The sequence below is a fragment of the Phocoena phocoena genome, chromosome 10 (genome assembly GCF_963924675.1).
Source record: "Phocoena phocoena chromosome 10, mPhoPho1.1, whole genome shotgun sequence".
Lineage (NCBI taxonomy): Eukaryota > Metazoa > Chordata > Mammalia > Artiodactyla > Phocoenidae > Phocoena > Phocoena phocoena.
In genome coordinates this window covers 44228962-44255654 of record NC_089228.1, presented here as the reverse complement: position 1 = coordinate 44255654, position 26693 = coordinate 44228962, and the positions used below count along the sequence as shown (strand labels likewise).

The following is a 26693-nucleotide window of genomic DNA, read 5'->3' as shown; positions in this document are numbered from 1 at the left end:
GGGTTTACTCAGCCCACAGTGTCCCCTACAGCTGACCTCAACCATGGACCAACAGGCTCCAGAGCCAACCTTTCCCCTGAAGCATAAACAGAACTGCTGAAAATAGCCCAGTTGATGTTACCCTTCTAAGATGACCTCTGCCTCTGGCCCTCCTCTGTTCTACATTTGTGCTCTGCTGAGACTGAAAAGTGCCCCCAGTGAATAACCTGCTTCCTGCTAAACAGATCAGACATCTTTCAAGACTTCTGGGGTTGGCCTGGACATTTTAGCATGTCAAGGACCAAGCAGTCCTGAGAAAAACCAGCAGTTTTCCATACAAGTGCTTTATATTTTTTATTTTAAATCTTCATCCTGAGAGATGCATGGTTTTTTTTTTTTTTTTTTTTTTTTTTTGCGGTATGCGGGCCTCTCACTGTTACGGCCTCTCCCGTTGCAGAGCACAGGCTCCGGACACACAGGCTCAGCAGCCATGGCTCACAGGCCCAGCCGCTCCGTGGCATGTGGGATCTTCCCGGACCGGGGCACGAACCCGTGTCCCCTGCATCGGCAGGTGGACTCTCAACCACTGCGCCACCAGGGAAGCCCCAGAGATGCATGGATTTTTGAGCCAAGTATGAAATCATTTTTCTGTGTGTGATGTTGTTGAACTAATTTTTTTGTTTCTATGCAACTGATAAATTACACATGGGTGCCTTAGTTTAGTGAAATTTATGCACAAAATCATGTTTTGAAAAACAAGATCCTTTGCAAATTTTTCTGGAATGCTCATAATTCAGCAGGAACGGTTTTGTGAAATGGAGTGTCTTTTACAAGTGCTTATAATACCCCCTAAATTTGTTAGTTTCTAAGTCTGAACTTTGAAATGCTCTTTCTTCATTGTTATTTGTTTACTTTTATGGTGTGGAGACACTTATTACCATGAGTAGTTGAAAAGCCCTGCAAATGTTTGAGGACCACATTAGCTGCGGTATCTTGGATACTGCAGTGAATGCCTGCTAGGTTGGATTGGTGTTCCTGGCCTACATATAATAAGACACCTTCTCCTAGTCCACATAGAACACGTAGCTGAAGGGGGGCTGTGTAGCCAAGTGATCTGAACACACTTGCCCACTGTCTCACGGGTCTCAGAAGGAAAACTGCCCATGTGAGAAACATGTCCACATTATATATTGTGTGCTGTGTGAGAGACCTCATGACTTGGTGGCCCAGCTGTCCCAAACGGGCACACCCCACTCAGACTGATGGTAGGAAGGGCTGAGCAACCACACGACAGCCGAGAAGCCTCCCAACAGCATTTTTGAAACCCATAGACCAAGCACATGCTGCTTAGAACAGTTACTTGTCTCATCCAGTCTGTCCACGCTCTTCCAGCTGGGCAATGCCTCCTCCTCCCTCGGCTGCTGGTCCCTCGGCTGCCTCGATGCAGCCTCCAGCGAAGAGGTCCTCAGGGCATCTTCTCTGCTGAGTGGGAACGCAGACTGTGACCGCTGTGGAAAGAAAAGAGGGGAAGGGATGACCTTGTAAGGCACAGTCCCCAGGAAGAGTGCCTTCAGATCTGCAGGCGTCCCACTGCATGGAGAAGACACAGCTGATGGTAATGTCTTTTCTCGTGTTGAGGTTTAGAAGTTGCACATCAGGGCATCATGGCATATAATGGCACAAATGGTTCCTGTTTATTCCATTGCAAGCATGCAGGCCTGCCAGAAAGCATCAGAGATGTGGTAGAATCTGACAGAGCAGGTTCTCACATGGCTCCTATTTCCCCAGCCATTCTTTCGGCCAAGATTTCTTAGGGCCAACTGTGTGTGATGAAAATGAGAGCATCTTCCCTTCAAAGACCTCCAAACCTGAGCATTTCAGCGGTGTAAGTAGAAAGTTATCACACAATCTAAGTGCTGCAATAGACAAGTGAACCAAGGATGATCAGTCCACAAGCCCAGAGCCTTTGCAACACATTCCCATTTAGTTAAAAAAAGGAAAATAAACTCTAACCTAAGGGCAAGTGGTAGAAAAGGGATTTCAAATGACTGACAAGAAACATGTTTGAGCTGTATATGTTACAAATGTTATACTGAGAATCTGAAGCTCAAATGTTCTGTGTAGGGAATTTCATCAAACAGAAAGAGACCAATTTTTTCCATTGTCATTTAATGAAAGAATTCCTTTCTATTGGTGATTTACTTTGATCTTTTTATATGGGTGAAACAGTAACAAAAGCGTATCTGAGATAGGAAGCAAAGTATCCATCTCTGACTCAGGCCCCAGGCAGTTTGGCGCCACCGGCTGGCCAACCTCAACAACAACAGCCCTGCTGCCTTCTCTCCCGGGAGGAACTGGCTCATGTGGTAACTTTCTTCCTCTCCCGCCACTGGTCCTGAGAGTAGGAGACAAGAGGGGAGCATGTTTGGAGAGCTGTGGGCAGGGCCCTCGGGTGGCTGAGGCTGGACTCAGGACTCAGCTGTATCTGGGCTCCAGGACCACCTCTGCCACAACACCTTGGCTGAGTGACTCAATTTGTTGAGAAGCAGAAACCTAATCTTGCTCTGCACACAGTAATTGCATAATAAGTGTGAGCTTTAAAAAGGTGTTTGAGAATAACAAAGGAGAATAGCAAACACTGGATCCAGGATATATCGGTGAGAAAATTGAGCATCATGACCAGGGTTTTGGGAGAGGACAATGCACTCTGTAGCCTCGCCCCGAAGGATGGTTAACCAGTCTGAGAAAAGACTCAGAGAGGGCTGAGGATCGAGCCCCAGCATCACCATCATTGCAGGCTAGGCCAGGGCCCAGCAGCCTGCAGACATAGGGCATCTGGCACACTTTGTTGGAGAGGGTGGTACAGCCAGTTCTGGTCCAGAAAGAGTCATTGGAAACCTCTTCTATTTCCCCTCACAAGACCTTGAGGCTGATCCAGGAGGAAGACGGGTTTGCATAACAAATACGGAACGTTTTAAGCTGTGTACCAAGGGTCACAAACTGCTTCCCACCCCTTTGATTACAGAAGAGAGTATGACGGGTCTCCAGACCTGCCGTTCGATGCAGCAGTCACAGGTTAATGCAGCCCAGGAGTGGAGGAGCTCTCCCCCTCTTATCGATTAGGTGAGATTCAGTGTGCCTTCAGTTCAAACAGGCCACGGTCTGTGGAAAAGCCCCTTCCTCAAGCTGGGCTGAGGGTCTTGGCTGCTTCTATTCTTGCTGTGTTATACGACACTCTATTGCAACATCTGTTTTTTTGCCTGGTGCAAGCAACTGAGGGAGGTTAATGGACTGCTAATGGTGACATCCTCAGCCCCTGGCACAGTAACTGGTACGGAACTGGAAATCAATGAATGTTTACTGTGGAGTGAATGTGATTTGGGGCGGGCTACAGGATAGGTTTTCAGAAGCCTGATTATGATAATGATGATGATCTTACTAACTTCTTGGGTGAGACTGGGGATCAAGAAAAACAAAGAAGAAGCCCACTGTCATCCTCACTTATGTCACGGAGGGCAAGGTCTTGGAGGAGAGAAAAGCTAACACACATGTCAAGTGGCTCTCAGTTGGGTACCAGTTCCATCATTCTGAGGGCACAGCAAGCACTGACCCTGTCTCTAGCGCCCTGAACAGCTCTGATACTTCACAACAACCAAGGTTTTCTTGGGGTTGGGTATTCAGGGAGCCATCTATAATTTTGTGAAATCCTTCACAGATGATGAGCAGCTATCACAGAGGCAGAGATTAAGGGTGACAGTCTGTTGGCAAGTGAAGTTATTAAAAATGAAGAAAAAAAATCCTTCCATGGCAAACCCCCATATATTCAGGGGAACGTACCCTTGACATGGCTCCCACCTTGGACTGTCAAGAAGACCCCCCTTCTGTGTGATCGCACAGCTCTTCCTGTCTCTCCTACAGTCCTATTCCAACATATCGACTCCTCCACAGACTGTGAGCTCCTTGAAGACAGGGATGATCTTTTGGATGTGACCCTCGGTCCCATGTTTGTGACTGAATTTGTAGGATGTAAGACACAGGTGTGGCCCTAAGGAGCTGATGGCCTATTGCCAGGTGCAGTATTACTGCAGCCTCACCTGAGCTGTTTTCTGTACCTTGGTCTTTATTTTTCTACCTTCAAACTTCTCACTGTAAATCACTGAATACATGTTTGAAAGAGAGGAAATGATAGTATTTCATTTTGCAGTGGCTCAAACAATATTTTATTTCTGTATGTGTGTGTCTGTAGGAGGTGGCTGGGCTCCATTTCTATAGGACAAAAATGCTCCCTCACCTACGAAAGCCAAGTCCTTCTGTGGTCCCAACAGGGAAGATGGGATCTATGTTTTTCATGAGTTGAGGATGCCAGGCTTTTGTAATCTATTTCAGGCAAGCCATTGTTTCACACTAGGAAAAACAGCTATACCCTGACAATCACAATGAGCTGACTCCAGCACGTCTCAGGACACTGCTGGCCTGCTGTCTCCAGCCAGGGTGGAAAAGCCCCAGACCCTAGACCCAGTTTTGCCACAAACTCATTGCAGTAAACGTATTGCCCAGAAGATGGCGCAACCACGACACTTTTACTTGCCAGTTGGTTCAACCTCTGTGGCTCTCGGGAAGTGATGGGATTACTTGATTAATTTATTTGCCTTGTTTCCCTGGCTGGGCCCTCTGTGCCCACCCTTTCGTTCCCACCCACAGCTTTTGTTTTTCTTCCTCTTACCCACCCTAGGGTCCATGGAAGAAACAGGGCTGGTGATGTCAGGTCGGGAGGGCCTGAGTTACAGTGTCTGCATGTCTGTGCTGGGGGGCTGGGCATGGAGGGTGGAGTCCATGGGTTCAGGAATGTTAGCATGCCAGCAAACCCTTGCAAAGATGGACTGCGAAGTTCAAACAGGCCCCGCCTCTTAACTCTTTGGGCATGAATGGGTAATGTGTTGGGTAGAGGGTCCATGCCAGCTCCTCTTGCTATGTGGGATCTTGGGAGGATCTGTTCTAAGCTTCAGTTTCCTCACAGAAAGGAATCAGTGCCATGTCTAGCACACAGAATGCACTCAGTAAATATCAGTCAAAATAATAGCATTTATTAAGCTCTGCCGCTGAGCCAGGGCAAGACCTCCATCCCCTCACTCAGTCCTATTGGGTGCACATGAGTGAGTTGCGGCAGCCTGGAATAACTTGCCCAAGCACGAGGTTGGTGCAGGGCAGATGCAGGGCTTGACCTTGGGTCTGTCTGGCTCCGAGGTGATGCTCTTCCATGCCCTCTTGCTGCTGTGCCTGACACCCTTTGCTGAAAACCTGGGCACAAGGCACTCCTGGCTAACATGCTCCAACCCAGCAGGACCTGCCATCCAAACCAGCTGGTTCTGAAGCTTTAGGCAAAACTTGCAGTGTGATCATCAGTTACCTTTTTTAAAGCTTCCTCTGCAGCCGCTGGTCCCCCGTGTGGGCAGCAGCGTCCTGTTCTCCCTGTATTTCTTGGAATGGTATATTGTTGCTATGACTGCAATGATTATCATCATTGCCACCAGGGCAGGCTCCCTGGGGCACTGATCATGGCTTCAAAATAAGTCTTTGCTCTCAAGGAGCCCACATCATAAAACAGGGAGAGAATGTTTTTAGTATCAAGGGTTTATGGGCAAAGGGATCGATAACAGTGTTCATATGAATAACAACTGAGACATAGCTTTGCTTTGTATTTTTAGGGTCGGGCGTAGTCATTAAATTCAATCCAATAATTATAACAATAATGAAAAATACTTTAGGTCTGTACTATAGTCATTTAAAGGAGTGAGCAAATGTGAGGGAGGAAAATGACAAAAGCACAAAGGGAAAAGGCTGAGGAAAATAGGGACGGATAGAGAAGAGACAGAGTCAGACAGAGATGCACCTTAGTCCCCGGGCATAGCATATGCCCAGCCTCTGCTGTCATCATTATTATCAATAGGATCGCCGTATTAATACAGAGATGACTTTTTATATACACGCACCCAAAGAGATAGGCACTAAATGAATTATAACCCCTGCACTGGTGCCTTTCAGGATATTGCATCTTAAGGCTTTGAAAGCTAGATTGCACTGACCCCCCTACTGGCAGAGAACCACACAATAAAGGAGGAAATTAAAAAGTGGACAATCACACTGAACTTTCTTTCAAGAGAGTAGATGAGAAATCCTGTCAGCATGGGGATGGATTAAGTTTGGGTTTTGCAGTTAAGCCCAAGGAGGGAGGCCTGCAGCGTTATAGGGTTCTGCACAGTTACCCCTGGAGGCAGGGTATTCGTGTCCTTGGAGAACTGAGGATAAAAGAGGAAGCACTGCCAGGAGACCACTGGTTTAGGGCCATCCAGGGTTTGTAGGTCAGGGTGCCCTCCTGAAGATATCACGAAGAGGCCATCCTTAAGCCTGCAGTCTGCCGGCATCCCCTGCCAGCTTTGGGTCAATGTACTGATGCCCAGCTCCGCCCCAGACCCTGTGAGTCAGCGCCCCTGGAGTGGGGCTCAGGCAGATGAGGAAGGTGAGCGTCTGAGGCGAGAACATCTCGTGGAAAGGTGGGAGAGCCACCTTCCTCGAAGTCCCCAAGAACCGAGGCTTGGCCTGCTGGTTCACGTCCAGGCTCTGGCCAGCCTCCAGAAGCATTGCTTTTATGCCCTCTGCTTCTCGCTCCGTCTTTATCTAGCTCCCTAGACCAGAGCTGTGTAAGAAAACTTTTCAGGGAGGCTGGAAATGTTCTGTATCTGCACTGCCCAATAAAGTAGCCACCAGTCCCAGGGGCTGTTGAGGACTTGAAATGTGGCCAGTGTGACTGAAGAACTGGATTTTAAATTTAACTTTAATTAAATTGTCACTTGTGTCTTGTGGTCACCATATGGGACAGTGCAGACTAGAACCTCTGGGATGAAAGGGACCTTAGGGATCGAGTCCATTGATCTCACGTTTTAGAGGAGGAAGCTAGATCAAAAGCTTTGGAACAGGAAAAAGGTACTCAACTCCCGACCCCACTGATTACTAGCTGTGGGAGCTTAGGCAAGTTATGCTAAAACTATATTTTCTTTACCTATAAAATGGGCCCAATAATACCTGTCCCCACCTTTTGGTGGAGAGTAAAAGAAATAATATGCGATGGGGTGCTTTTCCCATGGCTTCCTTTCCAGTTTTTTTTTTTAATTGAAGTATAGTTGATTTACAATATTGTATTATTTTCAGTTGTACAGCAAAGTGAGTCACTTACATATATGTAGTTTTTCAGATTGTTTCTATTATAGGTTATTATAAGATATTGAATATAGTTCCCTGTGCTTCACTTAGTATGATCATCTCTAGGTCCATCCACATTGCTGCAGATGGCATTATTTCATTCTTTTTTATTGTGCCTTTCCAGTTTTAAATTACACCTGTGTGTTGCCCTGTCCCTTGCCCTGTGCTATGACTGTGGGCACCTGCAGCTGATAGAACACCAGCCCTGCTGGCCAGTCCTGCTCTTTCTGGCTGAATTTCCACACCGAGGGCCCAGCCTCTATTCCCATTCTCCACACAGCCTTGCCGGGGCTGCTTAAACACATACCAAACAATTTTACGGGCTTGGTGACTCTACCGCAGACGTGGCAGGCCCAGACCCTTGGGGCACAGGAAGGACACTGTGCTTTGTGGTTGGGGATGACGAACAAAAAGGTCTACTCACACCCCAACTTCCTGCCCACGTCCAGATGTGACCTCAGAAGGCAGTGGCAATTCTCTCGTTGTCATTTCTCAGTTTCAGTAAAGCAAGTGTTCAAGTTGTAAGAACACACCTGGCCTTCAGAAAGCCATTTTTTTCCATGGGACTCAGTACAACTCTTTTCAGGATTAATTTTAAAAAGCCTATTGACATCGTTATTTCTCCTAGATTGGTCTCTGTGTAAAAACCCACCTCCATGTGTGTAAGAGCACAGGCCTCCTGGCCCCCACGCAGTGCTCTCTGCATCTCTCCCTGCCCTTTAGGAACCTCAGGCTGTCTGGTGGGCACATGTGCTAACTATAGATATTAAGTGTGGTGTCCCCATTTCTGTGGGGATAATGGCTCTGACCTGCACACATGCAGGGCACCTGTAGGGGGTGGGCCGGCATGGTGTGAGGACTCACCCAGAAGGTGGTGGAGGCGTGGTGGCCTCCCGGGGAGGCTGTGGTCCCCTCGTCGGCTGCCTTCGCACTGCAGCTCTGGGGCTGTGGCCACTCTGGCCCCTCTTCCACGTGCTGCTCACTTTTGCTCTTCTGTTTTCTTATGATCTGGGGAGGAGGCGGGTGACAAAGGGGACACATTATTGGAGAGGGTTCCAGTGGTATGTGGGGTAACTGGGACCATCTCTGGGAAATTCTTAGCCATGTTAGAGCTTAGTTTCAGGGTCTTCGCTGGCAATCCAGTGGTTAAGACTTTGCCTTCCGGTGCAGGGGGTGCAGGTTCAATCACTGGTTGGGGAGCTAAGATCCCACATGCCTCACGGCCAAAAAACCAAAACATAAAACAGAAGAAATATTGTAACAAATTCAAAAAAGACTTTTAAAAAATGGTCCACATCAAAAAAAATATTAAAAAAAAAAGTTTCGTTTCAACAGAATACCATCTGATTTCAGGTCTTATGATAAAACAGCACAACTAAAGCCTTGAACATTCTACATCACTTCACAGTTTACAAGTAGTCCTTTTACAATGCTGACAACTTCTATTTATTAAGTGCCTACTGTGTGCCAGTCTCTGTGCTTGGCACCATATATGCTTTACCTCATTTAATTCTCAAAATAATTCTAAGAGCTACATACTATAACTCTCCCCATTTTACAGATGATGAATGAGGCTCAGAGGTTATCAGTTAAGGACACACAGCTCATAAATAGAAGAAGTGGATCACAAACCCAGAGTCTCTGACCGTACATCCTGACTTTAGGAAGTGTATGAAAGCCCTAAGGAGGGGGCAGATACCAAGCATCACGAGGGAAGGCTTCAGCTTGTTTGCACCGCTTGCTAGGTTGGGCATGGCCACTTGGATTTAATGAGTCCATTTGTACGAAGGTCTCTGGGCTGGGTTCCTGGCTCCTCACCCACCAGCTCAAATCCCTAAAGGCAACCACGTTCACACAGCTTAGTTTTTGCAGTGCAATTCAACCCCTCTGCATTAGCCCCAGAGTACAATGGAGAAAGTGAGAAGAACAGAAGAAATGGTGCCCAAGACAACAAAGACGCCTATGGTGGCTCTTCTGCTCACCAAAGGCCCTGGTCTAGGCCAGGGTGGTAAATTGCTGTCATCTGGATGCTAGGGCCCACCTACCTTCTGCAGGATGGTTGTGGCCAGTTCCTCAGTCAGCTCCTCCCTGTGGTCCCGCAGGTAACTGGCCTCATTCTGCTTGTCCTGCAGAGAGAGGAAGAGAATGTCATGAGCTGTGGGTGTGTTTGGGAGGCTTGGCAATCGCTTTCTCAGGAGTCCTGACCACAAATGCAGGGGGAGGATAGGCTCTAGTCAAGGATGTCTATCATGATGATGGTTTCCCCACAACCTGCACTTTCTCTCTTGGCAGCCAGGACTCCACCCACACCTCCTCCCAGACAGACGTTGTGACGGGGGCCGGGGTGGGCATACCAGGCTATCCCCATAGGCTTCTGCTTTGGAGATCGCTTCTTCGATGGCCTCTTCAGCCACCCGTAGGGCGACAGACAATGTGTCCATCATGCTATGTCCTAGACAGGAAACAGAACGTAGACCGCTTTCTGAAAGGCAAGGACAAGCTCCAAAACATACAAAGTGGCTTAAAGATGACTGGACAAAAGGACTTAATATAAGGAAATAACGGTTCTTCATCCACTTTCTCAGATAAAGATTATGTTTTATTTTGTGCACGTAATGTATCATTATAATGATAGGGAGGAAAATTGTGAAATCTTCTGAGGGCTGTGCTCATGGTTTAATGCAAACACAAAATCCATGGAAGAATTTTTTAGACTCTAAACCCATACTATCGATAACATTGGCCGATCTTGCTGAGCTCAACCACGTGCTGGGCTGCAGACTGAGTGTCTCATACGTGATCACAGTGGATCCTTCCAGCAACTCATTGAGTAGGCACCATTTTATAGATGAGAGAACTGAAGCACAGAGAGGTCAAATAACTCACCCAACGTTGCGCAGTGAGACAGAGAGCTGAGATTTGAATTCAGGGCTCTCTGTCTCCAAATCCTGTGACTTTAACCACAAAAGTGAGATAAACACAAGCCAACATGATTTTTAAAAATAATGCTATCATATATTTAGTGAACATATTTTTTGCATATGGTGACAAACGGAAGTTTTCCCAAGTCAAAGGACTTCTGCAGGTGACAAAATTCTTTTTGCAGTCAAATACTTGGAAGAGTTTTGCTTCCTGGAGGTACTAGATTTTTTGCTTCTTACTTGAAAGTGAGAATCTCTGTCATTCCTCTCAGTTCATCCCAGAAGCCCGACTCACATCAGGCACAAGAACAGAGGTCTGCAGGGGCTGCTTGCCTATGTCTCCTTTTCCCCGATTTCAACCTCCTGTTTCCATTTATAATCTCCTAGTCATGCATTATTTAACACATGCATATCTCCTGAAAGCTGCCTCAGATTCTTTGTAGAATGTGAGACAAGGTGTAAATATATCAATTCATTAATTAATCAATCCGTTAATTAAAATACTTAATTCAAGCTTCTTAGGCTCCTAAAGACACACATGTGGACAGAAAGTGGCATTTGGCAAACATAACAAAATCTCCCAAACCAACCCAATTAAAGTCAAAACCATCTAGCCAGGCAGCTGACAAGGACATCACAGGCTGGCTGTGACAGTCCTGACAGAGACACACAGGGGCAACCCAGCTCAGGGCTTGGCACCCCTCAGGTGGCTGAGTGAACACATAATTTCCCCAGTGTTTCTATAAGAAGAGTCTATAAAATTTAAGTTGTCACCACATTCAGTGCTCCCTGGAGACAGATACTGTATCTCCCATCTCTCTTCTTCAAGATACCAATCAATGTATTCTTCATAGAAGTGGCGCCCCACAAATTCTTGTTGATTCAAAGTGCACCAAGACCTCCCCAGCACTAGGGTCTCTGAGGGTCCCAGTGATGCCTCGACAGACGCGAGCTGAGCCCATGCTCTCGTGTGCTTTCCGAGCTATTGGGTGATCAGGTGCATAGCTAACTGCTAAGAGGCATGCTGGAGATCCTATGATGGGGATAGTCACCAGCTTCCACAGAGCCCTGGAGAGGAAGAGCCTAGAGCCATCAAAAAGGGTGGAGGCCATGTCTGTGGTTTTGGCATGAGGTAGAGTGGAACACTAAGATGTCTGGGCTGAAAGTGAAGGCTTGAGAGGGCGTTTCAGAGATAAAAACTGGTGGGGTGTGGTGGGAGGATAAGAAAGCAGAGGCAGAGTGACCGAAGTTCAGAGGACCAGTCAGGTGGGGGGGGACTGTTAGTTTTATGTGTCACCTTGGTGAAGCTATAGCACCCAGCTGTTTAATCAAACACTAACCCAGGTGTTGCTATGAAGGTGTTTCGTAGGTGTGGTCCACATTATGGTTACAATAGTTGACTTTAAGTAAAGGAGATTACCCTTGAAACTGTGAGTAGGTCTCATCCAATGAGTTGAAAGGCCTTAAGAGCAAAAACAGAGGTTTCCCAGAGAAGAAATTCTGCCTCAAGACTTAAGCATCATCTCCTACTAGAGTTTCTAGTCAGCTGACCTAGTCTGTGGGCTTGCCAGGCCCTGCAGTTGTGTGAGCTGAGTCCTTGAAACGAACCTCTTTTTGTGTGTGTGTGTGTTATCTGTACATACCCTATTGGTTCTGTTACTCTGGAGAACCCTGGCTGATATAGACGGTTACTGAAATTAATATTAATACAGGAGAGTTGAGGGCAGGGAGGTGCTCAGGCCATAGACCTTGGAACAGAAAGGAAAGGATGGGATTGCAAATAGAACCCATAGGAACTTGGGTGACTGGGTGGAAGCGGGGAGGGGGATTGAGGAAAAGGTAAGCCTTGCTGGTGGACTTAAGTGGCTGAGGAGCTTGACTGGGATATGCTGAAGTTAAGATCCCTGGAGGGGCTGCAGGTCTTGGTGACCAAGCCTCAGAACACTGAGTCTAGAACTCTGGGCTGAAGTAAGGGCTAGGCATTCAGACAGAGGTGCACCAAAGCCACGTGACTTCTCCCAGGGAGAAGTCTCAGGCAGCAAGGATGATAGAGGATGAGACCTTCATGAGAAGGTGCCCAAGGAGAAAGCAGAGAGAGTGCAGAAGCACTGTGGGGGGCCACAGGACAAGGGGGACTAGGAGACACCTGTTCCCAACACCCAGTACTTTGGAGAAGGAGCCGGAATGTTGGAGGAGGTCTTATTTGGAATTGGAAGAAGTTTGTTTTGCTTTTAACCTTTGCTCTAAGGGGATGATGGTACTGGCATAAAAAAGTAAAAGTTCATCAGTAAATGGTACATTATTTATCAGAATATTTTAATATTAATTGCACAAGTGAGTATGTTGATTGTCATATTCCAACTCCAGAAAAACACACACTAGTTGATTGTAAGTATCTAGTGGTTGGTACGGAATGTACTTCTCTAGGCTACTCCTTAGATATATTCACCTATTTTGATGATGGATTCACAAAAATGGCAATAAAAGGAGACCCAGGGAGACTCTCACACACAATAACAGAGTTGCAGCAGTGGTTCCAATGCCATGGGGGACCCTGACGGTCTGAAGGTGTTTATAATGCTCTAACCTCCCATTAGGTGTAAACTCTTAAGCAAACTTACCTTCTGACTGCCTATAAAATGTTGAGTCACTGCCTGAAATACTTCCTTCATTCTCCAGGTTTGCGTCAAAAAAGCTTCCTCCTGAGAGAGAGGGAGAGAGAGAGAGAGGAGGAGACAGAGAGATATAAGATTATCCAAGGTCTTCAGTGAGCCCAGTGCACCGTGTCACTGAGTTGGCAGACCACCATTACCCAGTTTGATTGTTAGCCTTGCAAATGGGTTTAGGGAATCACTGGGTTCTACGGTAATGCTACAGATTTTGACCAGTCACATTTTTCTTTCTCATACTAATTCCTTGTGTAGCAATGCTTCCACCCCCAACTTTCTTCCAGAGCCTTCCTTGGAGGCAATATAGAATCAATCATGGAATAATAGATTGAAGTCAGAGATATGAGTTCATTTCCTGGACCTGCAAATGACTAGTTGTGTGACCTTGATCAAGTTACTTAACCTCTCGGACACTTGGCTTCCGTACTAGAAAAACTGTGATAATGGTAGAACTCTGCTCATGATGGGTGATGAGACACTGCATGCCTGGTCTTTAGCTGCTGTCCATGGCATCAGTCTAAACAGTGGCCTTTAGCCAGTGAGTAAACTGTCATTAGCAGTTAGTGGAAACAAGCCCAGAGCAAGACAAGGTAAGCCATGGCATTTGATCTTTTAAGGCCCACTGCCTCTTCTCTGGTCTTCTTTCAGTTGAACACATACCCTATCTTGGTTCCAGGCTCGGAAGAGCAGTTGGCTAAACCTTTTTTAAGCTGGGGATTTCCCATTTGTGTTCACGTATTAATTCATCAAAAGAGATCTTTGAAAGTGTGGAGGTGTGGATGATGTCTCTTTCCTTTTTAAATTACTGTATTGTATCACCAGTACCCAAGATAGCACTGAGACAGCAGGGGGCTCAAAAAAATTCTTGAATTGGATGCTGGTGGAAAACACTGATAGAACCAAGAAAATAAATGTGGGTCTACAGCTCTTAGCTCAAAATGGGGAAACGCTATTGATGTCAAGTCAAACTAAGCAGTAGACCTTTGATACACATAATACAGCCCGTGCTTCCTTGGATGGGCTGCATGGGGCTCCAGTGTGGGAACTCTTAGGGTAACTGCTGTAGGCATCTACAGCGGGGTCAGCAGGCTGCTACCTTTATGAAATAGGTCATTAGTGTGCGGCCTGCCACGGGGACTCAGTCTGACCATATACTATTCTCTGTGCTTGTGTTTTTTGACCAGCCTTTCAGAAGACCCATAGTCACTTATTCCAGCTCTGTGACCATAATGAAGTGACTTTACCTTCTTGGGTCTCCATTTCCTCACTTATAAAATAAGGCTTTAGGATAAGTCATTGCCTCAGTTCCCAGGCTGTACATCTAAGTGCAAATATTTCACTTTGGCCTGGCTGCATCTGGCAGCCATTCATTCATCCAGCAAATATTTCCTGGGCATCTAGTAGATGCCTGGCCCTGGGCTGAGCGTTAGGGTGTACTGGTGAGCAAGGCCAGAAATCCTCGCTGCCCTGACAACCTTGATAGTCTAGTGGGTGAGAATTCATTAACCAAAAATTTATATAAATAAATATAAAACTATAGATATGTTGAGTGCTGTGACTGGGTGGTTCATAGAATAGGGCAAGTGTTCAGCAAGGAAGACTGACCTAGACTGTAAGTAACCAGCCAAAAGAGTGTGGGGGTGGGAGGGAGTCCAGGGCAGAGCAAACAGCTTGCACAGGCACAGGCAGTGGGGACAGCAGGGTGCATATGAAGAGCTAAAACAGAGGCCAGGTGGCTGGGCTGCGAGAGGAGAGGGAACCTGGGGTGAGGTGGGCTGGCAGCAGACCGCACAGGTCACGGTGGCCACATGAGTATTCTGATCTTTGTCCCACCATGAAGCCTCTTGAAGACAGTAAAGGCTCCACAGGGGTGATCTGGTTAGGTGTGTGTTTCTAAACACACGTAAAGGTGCACGCCGGCTGCTGTGTGGAGGACAGCTTGGAAGAGGGAGAGGGTGGGTGTCTAGAGAGGAAGCTGAGAGTGTGGCCCACCCTCTGGAGTGTCCCTGTGATGGGAAAGAGCATGGCAGGGCAGAAGTGGTGGAAACTGCAGTCCAGGAAGGGCTTAGGAAATGGGAGAGACTGGGCATGTTTACAAGTCAATAGGAAGGAACCGCTTAAGAGAGAGGCTGAAAGGCAAGACAGAAGGGCTGCGTGAACTTGAGACCTTCATGGAAGGTGACAGGGATCAGGTGCGGAGGTGTACACGGTCTGCCCTGCGAAGGAGGCGGTGAGGCTGTCTCCTGAGACAGCGGGGATGGTGGTGGGGAGCTTGATGGGGGGGAAGATCTGAAAACATCTTTGGGAGAACTGCGCTGACCAGGACAGGCTCTGGATTTCCATGATTATAAATCTTCTAGTACGACAACTCTCCCTGTGTCCCTTTAAATTCATAGGTGGGAGCTTCTGTGTCATTTAGGATGATGGGATTTTTCCAAGGGCAGAAAGCAACTGAACTGTTTCGGAAAGCACTGACACAGCAGCCAGACATCAAGTCAGAGCTTCCATGAGCTGCAGGAACCTCCAATTTCAGGCGACTCAGTGCTTTTAAAAGACCATGTTGTTAGTCAGATCCCACATGAAAGATGTCATAGACCTTTCCAAGAATCGTGTCAAAAATAGATATATCACGTTAATAAATAAAAGCAAGATTTATTTTCCCCATTTTATTTATCCAATACTAAATAAATGTATGTATTATTTACCAAATTGTCTAGGGATTAAGTATATTAATAAGGGCTACTTTCATCTTTTCATGTAGTGCTTCTTTTTGGAATAACTGTTTACAATGTCACACTGAATCTATCAGATAAACCACATGAGCGTTAGACATTATACATTTTTTTATAAATCTATTTACTTATTTCTCTGACTTCACTGCAACGTCGGCTCTGAGATGGCAGGGTCTTACCCATCTTGTTACTCCCAGGTCTTAAACCAGGCATTCAATAAATGTTTACTGAAGGAATGAGTAAGTCTTAGATTTATCTTACAAAACGAATGGTTCTCCAGTTCTGCCTAATCTGGTCACCTGATATGGGCTGCAGGAGGAGTAAGTGAGCTTGGGACTGATGGCTGTGCAATGGGTACATGTGATGGGTAACCCATAAGATTCTGTGAACTCAATGAATTTTCAATGGACTGAGTGTTTTTTTTATGGCAAACTACACTGGTCCATGCAATGGAGATGTTTCGTAGATAAAAGGAGTTTTATACTGAGAGTCCTGGAGCAGAGCACAGGTCTTGCACCCTGTAGATTATGTTCTGACAATCAAAATTCTGAAACTAAGTACCCTCAGATGGAGTTGAAGATGGAACCATCTTATTCAGAACTCTGCCATACGAATTATAGTGAAGTTCTAGCTGAGGTTCTCAGTCTTGGCTGTGTCTTAAAATAACCCAGAGAGCTTTAAAAAATATCCGTTCCGGGGCCACCTCCAGAAACTCGGAAGTAATTGACGGGGTGGAAGATGATTCTGGCACTTTTCAAAGCTCGTGAGGTGACTCTAACGTGTAGTCGGGCTTGAGGATGGCAGATGACAACCATACCAAGGTGCTGGGTTGTAGGTAGAAGCTAATGCTGATGTCTCCACGGTCATCTGACATAATCAGGACACTACTTACACACGGGAGATTTCTCCGTGCTTGAGGTGTAACTCAATTTTCTAGGTGGTATGTAGAATCGCTCTCACTGTTTTATGATCACGACTTTACAGATTTGAGTACCATCTCATAAATTGTCTCCTGCTTGCTTGTCTTCTTGTTGCTCAAAAGGAAATCTTAGTTTAAAATGAGATACAAATCATGTTAAAGCAACTGATTCTAGTACTTCTATGAAGTGTCTTGGTACCCACAAAGTGCTTTTAAGACTGAATTGTGTAATACTGAGGACCTAAGAGTTGCCAGCCACTGGGCCACACTTTGGGAACACAGAGATGAAGAAGCTATTGCTTCTGCCTGGTCCAGCAGGAGAGGAGCTTTGTAAACCATCACCTGGATGCAATGTGATAAGTGCTGTGATTGAGGCCCAGATGAGAGATGTGGTGAATCACAGAGGGCCTGGGACCTAAATCTGCTTCAATAGTGTCAGCGTTATTCCCAGCAAATGATACGCCTTTGAAAATGACACTTGAACATTTCAAAGCCTTTTGCCAGCCCACTTGTAATTCATGTTCCCTTGCTCCACCTGTGGGACCCGAGGGAGAAACAGAAAGACCAGAGTTGTGCTGTTTATAGGATTCTCCAAATGAATTTGCTTCTCCCCCTCACTTTGCATGAAGCAGTAGAGAACATCTATGAGATGTGAATGTGGTGACATGTAAAGCGGTACCTGAAGCAGACGCAAGGATGAACAAGAAAGAAAGTATGGGATGCAAATGGATGAGACAATTCTATTCTGGAACCTTCTTGAGGTATCTCCTTGGGTTGAAAAGCTACTGTTAACATGATTACTTTTAAGCTTTATTTCTTTTTTGTCTTTGTTCCTAGAGAAACATTTTTAGAAAAATCAGCAAAAAGCAGTTAAAAATAATATGTGGAGACCTTCCGCCCTGCTCTCTTAGCTACAGGCTTCCTGAGTGGTTCGAAAGACAGGGATTCTAACGACTAACACAAAAGACCCTAATGAGTCTCCGTGTTTAATGCTTCCATCCTATTTCCCCCTTGTCTCAGTGGCTGGCATATTTTTAGATTGGACACAACCAAAGACTTTATTGAGAATACAACAATGTAAAATAATGATAGTGAAAAAGCTCCATATGAGATTTTCTTTCTTCCTTCTTTCTCAGGGATAAAAAGCATTTACCTGTGTCAGCAAAGTGATGAAAAAATCTTCCTCTACACAGAAAAAAATAGCCTTTTCTGGGAGGACATGCTGTTCATATTCTGACAACCATTTCTCTCCACTGGCTGGTCCAATAGGAATAAAGAATATAATTTCTCATTCTAATTACATTGGTTGTCTTAACAGCATAGGTAGAATTCATCCTTTAAACTTCCTGGGAGGAAGCTGAGACTTTTCTAACTCTCCCATTACATTAAACTCTGGGCCTGGTATGTATAGAATTTTGGAGTAGGAAGGAAGAGGAGTGGGGGGCATATCTTCTGAGTGCAGACCTAGTCTACACAACCAAGCAAAGATGAATTTCCAGTGTTTTAATCATTAGGGAAAGATGGTCAAGAATCTTTCATTTCTAGGGATTTGGAATTAAAATGTCCACAATATGCAGAAACACTTTGGTCCTCCCAGCTGCTAACATATCCAGCCCAGTGGAGGTGTGGGAATCAAAGGACTTAAAACTTAGAATCTTTGGTACATGTCCTTCTATTTCTGCTCCTTACTAGAACCAGATTATTTAAGCCACTTTCTCTGTCCCAGGTGAGTGTGCCGCAGTGTACAGGGCCTCCAAGCCAGGCCTTCTTCTTTCCCGCCAACCCCCCAAAGACTCCCAGATGGCAGGCAGTCAGCGTACCTAGGATGTCAAAGCACCCTCCGCTCTCCAGCCGGTGTTTCCTGTACAGGTTCTTCAAGACCTTGGCGCTGCCAAAGCGTTTGAAGCGGCTCTTCACATTATTGTAGAACCATTCCAGAGACTGGGTCCTCAGAACCCTGAGGACAACACAGAATTAGAAAACAGAAAATTAGCATTAAAGGACAGAATTATGAAATGGTGGATTGCAAAAGTTGCCACAATACTTCGCAGCTCCTTCCATCAAGAGGTGGTCTCTACTCCTTAGATCTGGGCTGGCCTTACGACTTGCTCTGATCACAGAGACTGGTGGAAGTGATGCTGTGTGAGTCCAGAGCCTGGCAGCTTCCTCTCTTGCTATTCGTGGAAGCCCTGCAACCCATCGCCATGTGAACAAGCCCAAGATAGCCTTTGGGATGACAAGAGACACTTGGCCCAATTCCCCCCTCTTGCCCCAGCCAATAGCCAGCCAATCCCTAGACAGGCGAGTGAGGCCATCGACTGCTGGTTGACTGAAGACGCATGAGTGACCCTAGGTAAGACCAGCAGAAGAACCATGCACCTGCGTCCATCCAAAGAGCAAGCTGATAAATGCTCGCCACTTGAAGCCACTAGCTGACGCATCTGTTTAATAGCAGGCTTTATATTTGACACTCTTACTGCATTAACACCATTTCTAATTCAGCTTGGGAGGATAAAAAGCACAGGTGAGACCCTGGGCTCTATGGCAGAACTCTGCAGCCTCTTTCTTATTCAGCCTGAAGCACTGTGGGAAGGTGGTTTCCTGGTCAGTGCTATAATGCTCGGTACAAATCACTGACACAATGCTTCTTTTTTCTGCCTGACCAGAACATGTCTCTAAACCCCTCCCATTCATTATGCTAAGTGAAATAAGTCAGAGAGAGAAAGACAAATACTGTATGATATTACTTATAAGTGGAATCTAAAAAATACAACAAACTAGTGAATAAAATGAAAAAGAAGCAGACACATAGAAGAAGACTGTCCTTGGAAATCATAACCTCCAGGCTTATGATTTATTTGAGAGCTTTAAAAGCACAAAAGGACTGTGACTCTAGAATAGAAATATTCTGCAGGCTGCCTCTCCTGCACACCACCCTGCTCTCTGAGCAGCTGACCTCCACGAAGTTGCTGCTGCAGGGCTCTGCGTTGCAGGTGGACAGGTCCACAAGGGTAGGGGTGGACGATAGTGGTTATTGTGCCCTTCATTCTTCTTTGCCTTTTGGGACACTCCCCCTCCTTCCCAACTGAGTCTATGTTTTTCTGGAAAGGCTGGCCCCTCCTCCTGGCAGCCTTGGGGGTAGTCACATGACTCAGACCTGCCAATCAAGGTCTGAGGTGGGACTTTTACTTTTGTTGGAAAGAGATGCTCCCTTTCTGCTGGGCTGGCTTGGTGGCAGAATGAAAGCCTGGGCTGCTGGGGCCACCTTTGCCATTACTTGGGGGGTTATTTGTGGTCTTCTGAACAAAAGCAGATCTGACAGCGGGAAGGAAAAGGATCCTGTTGATGTACTTTGAACACCTGGATCTACCCAAGCCTGAGGTCAACCCTTGGACTCTTCCATTACATGAGCCAATAAAATCCTCTCTTTTGTTTAAGGCTTCTTGGGTTGGGTTTCTATTATTTGCAATCAAGAATCCTAATGCTTCAAGTACATCATAGGATGAGCTCTCCGTTAAGTCCCTGGTTATATCAAAACTCTATGACATTTAGAAACACATTGATGACCTCAAAAATAGAATGCCTTGACTTGCTCAAGTCAGAGAGAGGAATCAGGGCACTGACTGGGCTGCTGGAAGGTGGGAGGACAGCACTGAATCCTTGGAGAATGACCTGCACAACTACAGCCTGATTTGGAGACTAGAAAGCTTTCCCGTAAGAAGTGATGTATTTTGACTTAGAATTAATGTGGAGAGCTTTTCTGGAAGCCCCAGGGAAGACTCAGTCATGATTACCTTCATTTGATATTACTGCTTTTATTTCACTTATTTTAAAATTCATGGCTCAGAGGAAACTCACAGGAAACATGCAGTTCTTGGGGCAGAGGTGTGGGGAGAGGGCCGTGAGGATGCCAGCACCCAGGATGGACTGACTAAGCGCTGCAGGGTCCCTGGCCCACCCTCACATCTCCAGCTTCCCCCTGAATGGACGCAACTGCAGGCAAGGGTAGATGAGAAGGAAGGAGCCCTGTGTCAGCATCTTGCTGGAACAGAAGGCAGAGTGGAATATGCGTCTGTGCATGAATTCCTTCATCTGTTCATTCATTCATTCATTCTTTTATTCCTCATTATTTATTGAGTGCCCTACATGGCAGGCACGGTGCTAGGTATACGGGGAGTGACAAAACAGATGAAGCTCATACCCAACAGTGCTGTCGGACTAATCTCAACGAGTGCCAGATGCGTCATGAGATGGAACCAAAAGTCAAGCCAAAGGCATCTCCAGAATGGCTGGACAGTCTGTGTCCCACAGGCATTGGGTTCTGGATCATTCCCACAGATGTGTGAAAAACAGAGCCCACCCTGATTTATGGCTCAGGCATTTTTTTTCTAGACTTTTAAAAAAACTGAAGTATAGTTGATTTACAACATGGTGTTAGTTTCAGGTGTACAGCAAAGAGATTCAGATATATATATATATATACACACACACATATATTCTTTTTCAGATTCTTTTCCATTATGGTTTATTACAAGATATTGAAAATGGTTCCCTGTGCGACACAGTAGGCCCTTGTTTTTTTTATCTGTTTTATATATAGTAGTGTGTTTCTGTTAATCCCAAATTCCTAATATATCCCTCCCACTCCTTTCTCTTTTGGTAACCATAAGTTTGTTTTCTACGTCCGTGAGTCTGTTTCTCTTTTGTAAATAAGTTCATTTGTATCATATTTTAGATTCCACCTATAAGTGATATATGATATTTGTCTTTGACTTACTTCACTTAGTATGATCATTTCTAGGTCCATCCGTATTGCTGCAAATGGCATTATTCTGTTCTTTTTTATGGCAAATATTCCATTGTATATATGGACCACATCTTTTTCTTTATCCATTCCTCTGTTGATGGACATGTAGGTTGCTTCCATGTCTTGGCTATTGTGCTGCTATGAACACTGGGGTACCTGTATCTTTTTGAATTAGAGTTTCCGTCTTTTCCAGATATATCAGGCATCTTCTTTAATGACGCCCTAACTGCTGCTTCTCAGCCTCAGACAACACATAGGAGGGGTGCCTTAGGAAGGACAGGGAGCCGAAGTCCTGGTGATGAGACTTGTGGCAAAAAGCTTTCCAACTTGGAACTGTCCAGAGGGACCCTTCTTGATTTCCCTCACTTGTTTTTGTAAATGATCCCAAGTTATCCCTAAAAATGCTCACACAAAGGTTCTTAGTTCTGTGCCGTTCAGTTTCACAGTCTTAAGCATGATCATTTCTTTCAACACTAGGGCTTTAAAAAAATCAACAGCAACCCTTCAAAATTCACCAATCACAACATAGTTAGAATTGATTACTTTTAGTCCTTGGAACTACTGTTGGTTCATCTGTAAAATTATGGTCACACAACTGACAAGGATAGGGAATATAGGAGGAGGATCAGGTTTGGGGGGAAGGTGGAAGTTGAGTTAGGACACTTAAATTTGGGGTGCCCACCACATCCCCAGGTGGCAATACCTGGTGGGCACTGGATATACTAGTCTGGGACTTGGATAGAAATCTGGACTAGAAATATGGGTTTGGTACTCTTTGGTCCACAGGTAGTATTGAAGCCAATAATTGGTGTAATGGAGGTATAAATCATCATTATCTCTATTTTACAAGGAAAATAGAAACAAGTAATTTGCTGGTGTCACTGACTGAACTAAGAGTAAGTCAGGGAACAGACTGTAGACCTCATCCTTGGGTCAGTGCCTTGACGTCCGATCGGGCTATTTTCCTTCCAGAACCCCTAGTTAGTGTTCTTATTGCAAATGATGGCTTTTATTTCAAAGTTTAAGCAAACGGAAAGCACCATGGATCAAGGAATCAGCAGACAATGTAAAATCGTTGTATCATTTCCGTAAAACAACCTACTTACCACATTGTGAATACTAATCACTTCAAGGCACTTATTTGTGTGAGAAGTTTGCTAATTATTTTTATGACATGAATAAACTTGTAAATATGGTACATTCTCATCAGAAGACAGACTGGAATCACGTAACTCATCACAAGAGCAGCACTGAAATTATAACCCCATGAAAGCTTTGCCCAGGAATGCCAGACTGATTTTTGGCTCATTAGACAAAACAACACGATTGTGAGAACGAAGGAACTGCCTACATAAGAACTGCTCATATCCTGGCTGCTGGTGATGAAGCAAGGCCGCCTTGGCCCTCAGCCCTGGCACGGCAGGCGCTGTGCAAACTGAGCTCACTATGGGGTAGAGTCTAGGAGAGTCTGTGGATCCCACTACTTCCTGTGTGGTCCTCGGAGCAGCACTGGGGCACCTTCTGGAGCCTTGATGGAAATGGCAATCCCAGACCTCTATTCTCACCCTGAGACCTGCTGAATCAAACTGCACTTTAGCAAGGTTCCCAAGTGGTTACTATGTATATCAAAGCTTGATAAGCACTGGCCTAGCAAAATTAGCTGGGTGTTTTCTGAGCCCACATGTGGTTTTTGTTTTGTTTTTAATTTTGACTACAATCCACTTAGGTAGGATAAGAGAGCGAACAGCTGACTTGCCTCCCTCCTTCCTGCTTTTCAAGGAAAAAGAACTGAACTGGGTAATAAAAAGTTTGGAAGAGGAATAGAATAATTAAAATGGTACTCCCAAAATCAGATGCCTTCATTACAAAAAAATAAAATGCCAAAAATACTGTTGAGCCAAGTTCAAATCATTATATACAGCAAGGTTCCCCAAACGATCTACAACAAACTAAACTGATAATGATAAACTAACCTTACTTTGTGGGTAAAAGTTAGGAAGCACAACAGTTAAAATCCATGACCAACTCAAGATGACCTTGATGATGTACGGATAATGAAGCATCCCTCCTGAAAACTATAAGCACATCCATGATCTGTGAGCTCTGCTTCACAGAATACAGAATGAGAAGCTTCAGCACCAACAACACACTGAATGGTAATAAAAGAGAAAAAGCTCCAGGTCCTTCAAACAGAGGGACTTTAATATAGGCAATTGGTTATATAGATGATGAAACCACTAAGACTCCAAAGAGAGGATGATTGAGGCATCCCAGAGGCTAGCAGTGGGGGAGCTGCCACCACCCCAGGGCCAGAGGGACAAGGGAGGAGGTGGCATTACCAGTAGGAGCATCCTGGAGCCAGAAGCTGGGGCCACAGAGGAGATGCAGCTGCTGCAGAGACACTTCTTGAGGCAGAGAGACCGATACCCTGTTTTCTCTTTTCCTCCTGCCCTCCCAGTTCCCTCCAGGGCCTCCCATTGGCCAAACTCAGAAGGGAGCCTGGGAAATGCAGTCTTTGGGGCTCAGCACCCCCAGGAACAGAGTAGAGAAAGGAAAGGCCAGGATGTGGCATCTGGCAGCACATAGCAAATGACTGTTCTAACGTTGGCTTATAAAAACCAGATTCTGGCAACCCTTAATAACTTACTTAATAGATTACTAAGAAGTAGCCCTAGTTTTAAGCAGAAACCTAAGTCTGCAGAATTGTGCCCCATTTGCCTACAAGAAGAGAAGAAAGGAACTGTGTTTGGGAATTGGTTTGCAGCCTATGAGGCGTCTCCATGCCTCCAGAACATGCTTTAGGAACTGCTGGCATGGGCAGATGGTGGGCTGGGTATCAGATTGAATTTTAGCACTTACCACCTATGTGAACAAGGGCACATTTACTAACCTCTCTGGGTGCCATTTTCCTTATTTGCAAAATAGAGATACTAATATTGATCTGGCAGAGTCTTACAAAGCATCATTGACCTAATATGCTTATGCGTCTACCATAGAACTTGAACACAGTGAGCACGAAGAGAATGGTAGTTATTTAATCTCAGAAGAAACTAAATATTCATTAAGTTTAAGTCCTATTATAAGGAAACCTTTTTCTCTAAAGAAGTAAAAATCAAAGAGCCCCCCTCCCCCTATACAGACCACAATATAGGATCAGTAGGAAGAACTTGGTTTATCCATTAGGACCAATAACTGACATCAGTGTGGGCCTCAGCTGCTTGTTACATGTCTTCTGAGAGAGCAGTTGTCCAAGGACAGGCTTCCCTGACTGACAGTGTGCACTGTTTCTCCTGCCAGCAGAGGCCTGCGGAGCCCAGAACTTTCTAGCTGAGTCTCTCACCCTGCTGATGGCAGCTCTCCCAAGTGAGTGCTCGCATTGAGGAAAGGCCTGGGGACAGGCTTGCCACCAGAATCACTCAGTCCTACTCTGCTGAGTGAGACTCAACTCTTAGAATTATGATTTCTAAGTGACTCCTTGGATACAGTGTCCCTAAAGTAAATTCAACTTTACTAAAAAAGCAAAAAACCCCATCAAACAAACAAACTTTCTTTCTCCCCCAAATCTGATCCTAGGCAATTTATTTAACCTATCAGAGGTGGGTTTTTTTTTTCCTCCCAGATGCAAAAGGAGATAAATAGTTAATCAGATTTTTCTAAAAGATTAAATGCTGTAACACATGCGAGGCACTCAGCGCAGTGTCCTGCCCAGTGTAAATCCTCAGAATATGCTATTCCTTATTATCATCAATGTTATTATTTTATCCCAAGCCCTCTACATTCTTTTTTGGCAGGATGTGGGTGTAATTAACAGATAAAGAGTAAAAATAGACTTGTCAGGAAACACATTCAATTCTTACATTTCATCTTAACCGAAAGGTTAGACTTTAGGGTTAAGGTGGTTCTTAATCTTTAGTATTTAGTTTTTAAACTTAAAACCCAGCTTGCTGGGCCAGCCTCAGAGCTTCTGATTTGTTTGGTCTGGGCGGGGCCCGAGTATGGGCATTTCTGACAGATGTGCAGGTGATGTGATACTGCTGGTCCAAGGACACACTCTGAGAATCACTGAGTTTGAGGATAGATTTGACATGCTGTAGAATGTAATATCTTCCTGTGTTCTGTAGCCAAGAACACAGGAAGATATTACTGATTCAGAGCTGTGGGGAAAACAACAGAATGACAGGCAGGTGTTTGGAAAATAGGACTCATTCAGCCCTGACAGCATGAAGGCCCTTGAGCACGGAGTCAGAGCAATCAGTCTCGAAAAGTCAAAAGAGACTGAGAGACTAGATGGAAAAGAACAGCCCTCACACTGGGACCCCTGAGTGTGTCCCTGGGAATTTGTAGACAGACATGGCCAGGAGGCTGGAAGTGTCATGTTCAGTTGATACGTGACAATTGCCATTAATGTGAAGTATCCTGCTAAGGGTGGGAAGCTGGAGTTGACAGATAGCAGCAAGGAAAGCCTGGGAGAGAAGTGAGGAAGTGTGTCTGTGTGAGACACCCCCACAGCTGCTCCTGGGCCCTTTGCACAACTTCTACAATTTGCATAGTGGCTAAAGGGAGATGGATGAGGAAACAGGCTGAAGGAGAGAACAAGGGAGTAGATAATAATATTTGAAAATATTTTTTTCAGTTTTAATATTTTTCATTGGAGTATAGTTGATTTACAATGTTGTGTTAATTTCTGCTGTACAGCAAAGTGATTCAGTTATACATATATATATTCTTTTTTAAAATATTCTTTTCCATTATAGTTTATCATAGGATATTGAATATACTTCTTTGTGTTGTACAGTAGGACCTTGTTGTTTATCCATTCTATATATAATAGCTTACATCTGCTAACCCCAGCCTCCCACTCCATCCTTCCCCCAACCCCCTTCCCCTTGGCAACCACCAGCCTGTTCTCTATGTCCTGTTTTGTAGATAGGTTCATTTTGGTCATATTTTAGATTCCATATATATGTGATATCATATGGTATTTGTCTTTCTCTTTCTGACTTACTTAGTATGATAAGCCCTACTTGCATCCATGTTGCTGCAAATGGCATTATTTTGTTCTTTTATATGGCTGAGTAATATTCCATTGTATATATGTACCACATCTTCTTTATCCATTCATCCATTGACGGACATTTAGCTTGTTTCCATGTCTTGGCTATTGTGAATAGGGCTGCTATGAACACAACGGGTGCATGTATCTTTTTGAATTATAGTTTTGTCTGTATATATGCCCAGGAGTGGGATTTCTGGATCATATGGTAATTCTATTTTTAGTTTTCTGAGGAACTTCCATACTGTTTTCCTGAGTGGCTACACCAACTTACATTCCCACCAACTGTGTAAGAGGGCTCCTTTTCTCCACACCCTCTCCAGCATTTGTAATTTGTAGACTTTTTTAAAAAATTT

At 45.1% G+C, this 26693-nt stretch overlaps 1 protein-coding gene across 3 annotated transcripts in view; it reads right to left on the bottom strand.

Annotated features, from left to right (window-relative positions):
* Window positions 1-26693, bottom strand: part of MYRIP (myosin VIIA and Rab interacting protein) — a 177845-nt gene that overhangs the window by 63601 nt on the left and 87551 nt on the right. For 2 of the 3 annotated variants that reach the window (XM_065884663.1, XM_065884664.1), the window contains exons 3-8: window positions 18298-18434; window positions 12779-12859; window positions 9591-9688; window positions 9282-9362; window positions 8101-8244; window positions 1340-1487 (exon numbers count right to left, since the gene is read on the bottom strand). In XM_065884663.1, the coding sequence (XP_065740735.1) occupies window positions 1340-1487; window positions 8101-8244; window positions 9282-9362; window positions 9591-9688; window positions 12779-12859; window positions 18298-18434 (689 nt within the window). The remainder of the gene's footprint in view (window positions 1-1339; window positions 1488-8100; window positions 8245-9281; window positions 9363-9590; window positions 9689-12778; window positions 12860-18297; window positions 18435-26693) is intronic. The other variant, XM_065884665.1, reaches the window with a different exon arrangement.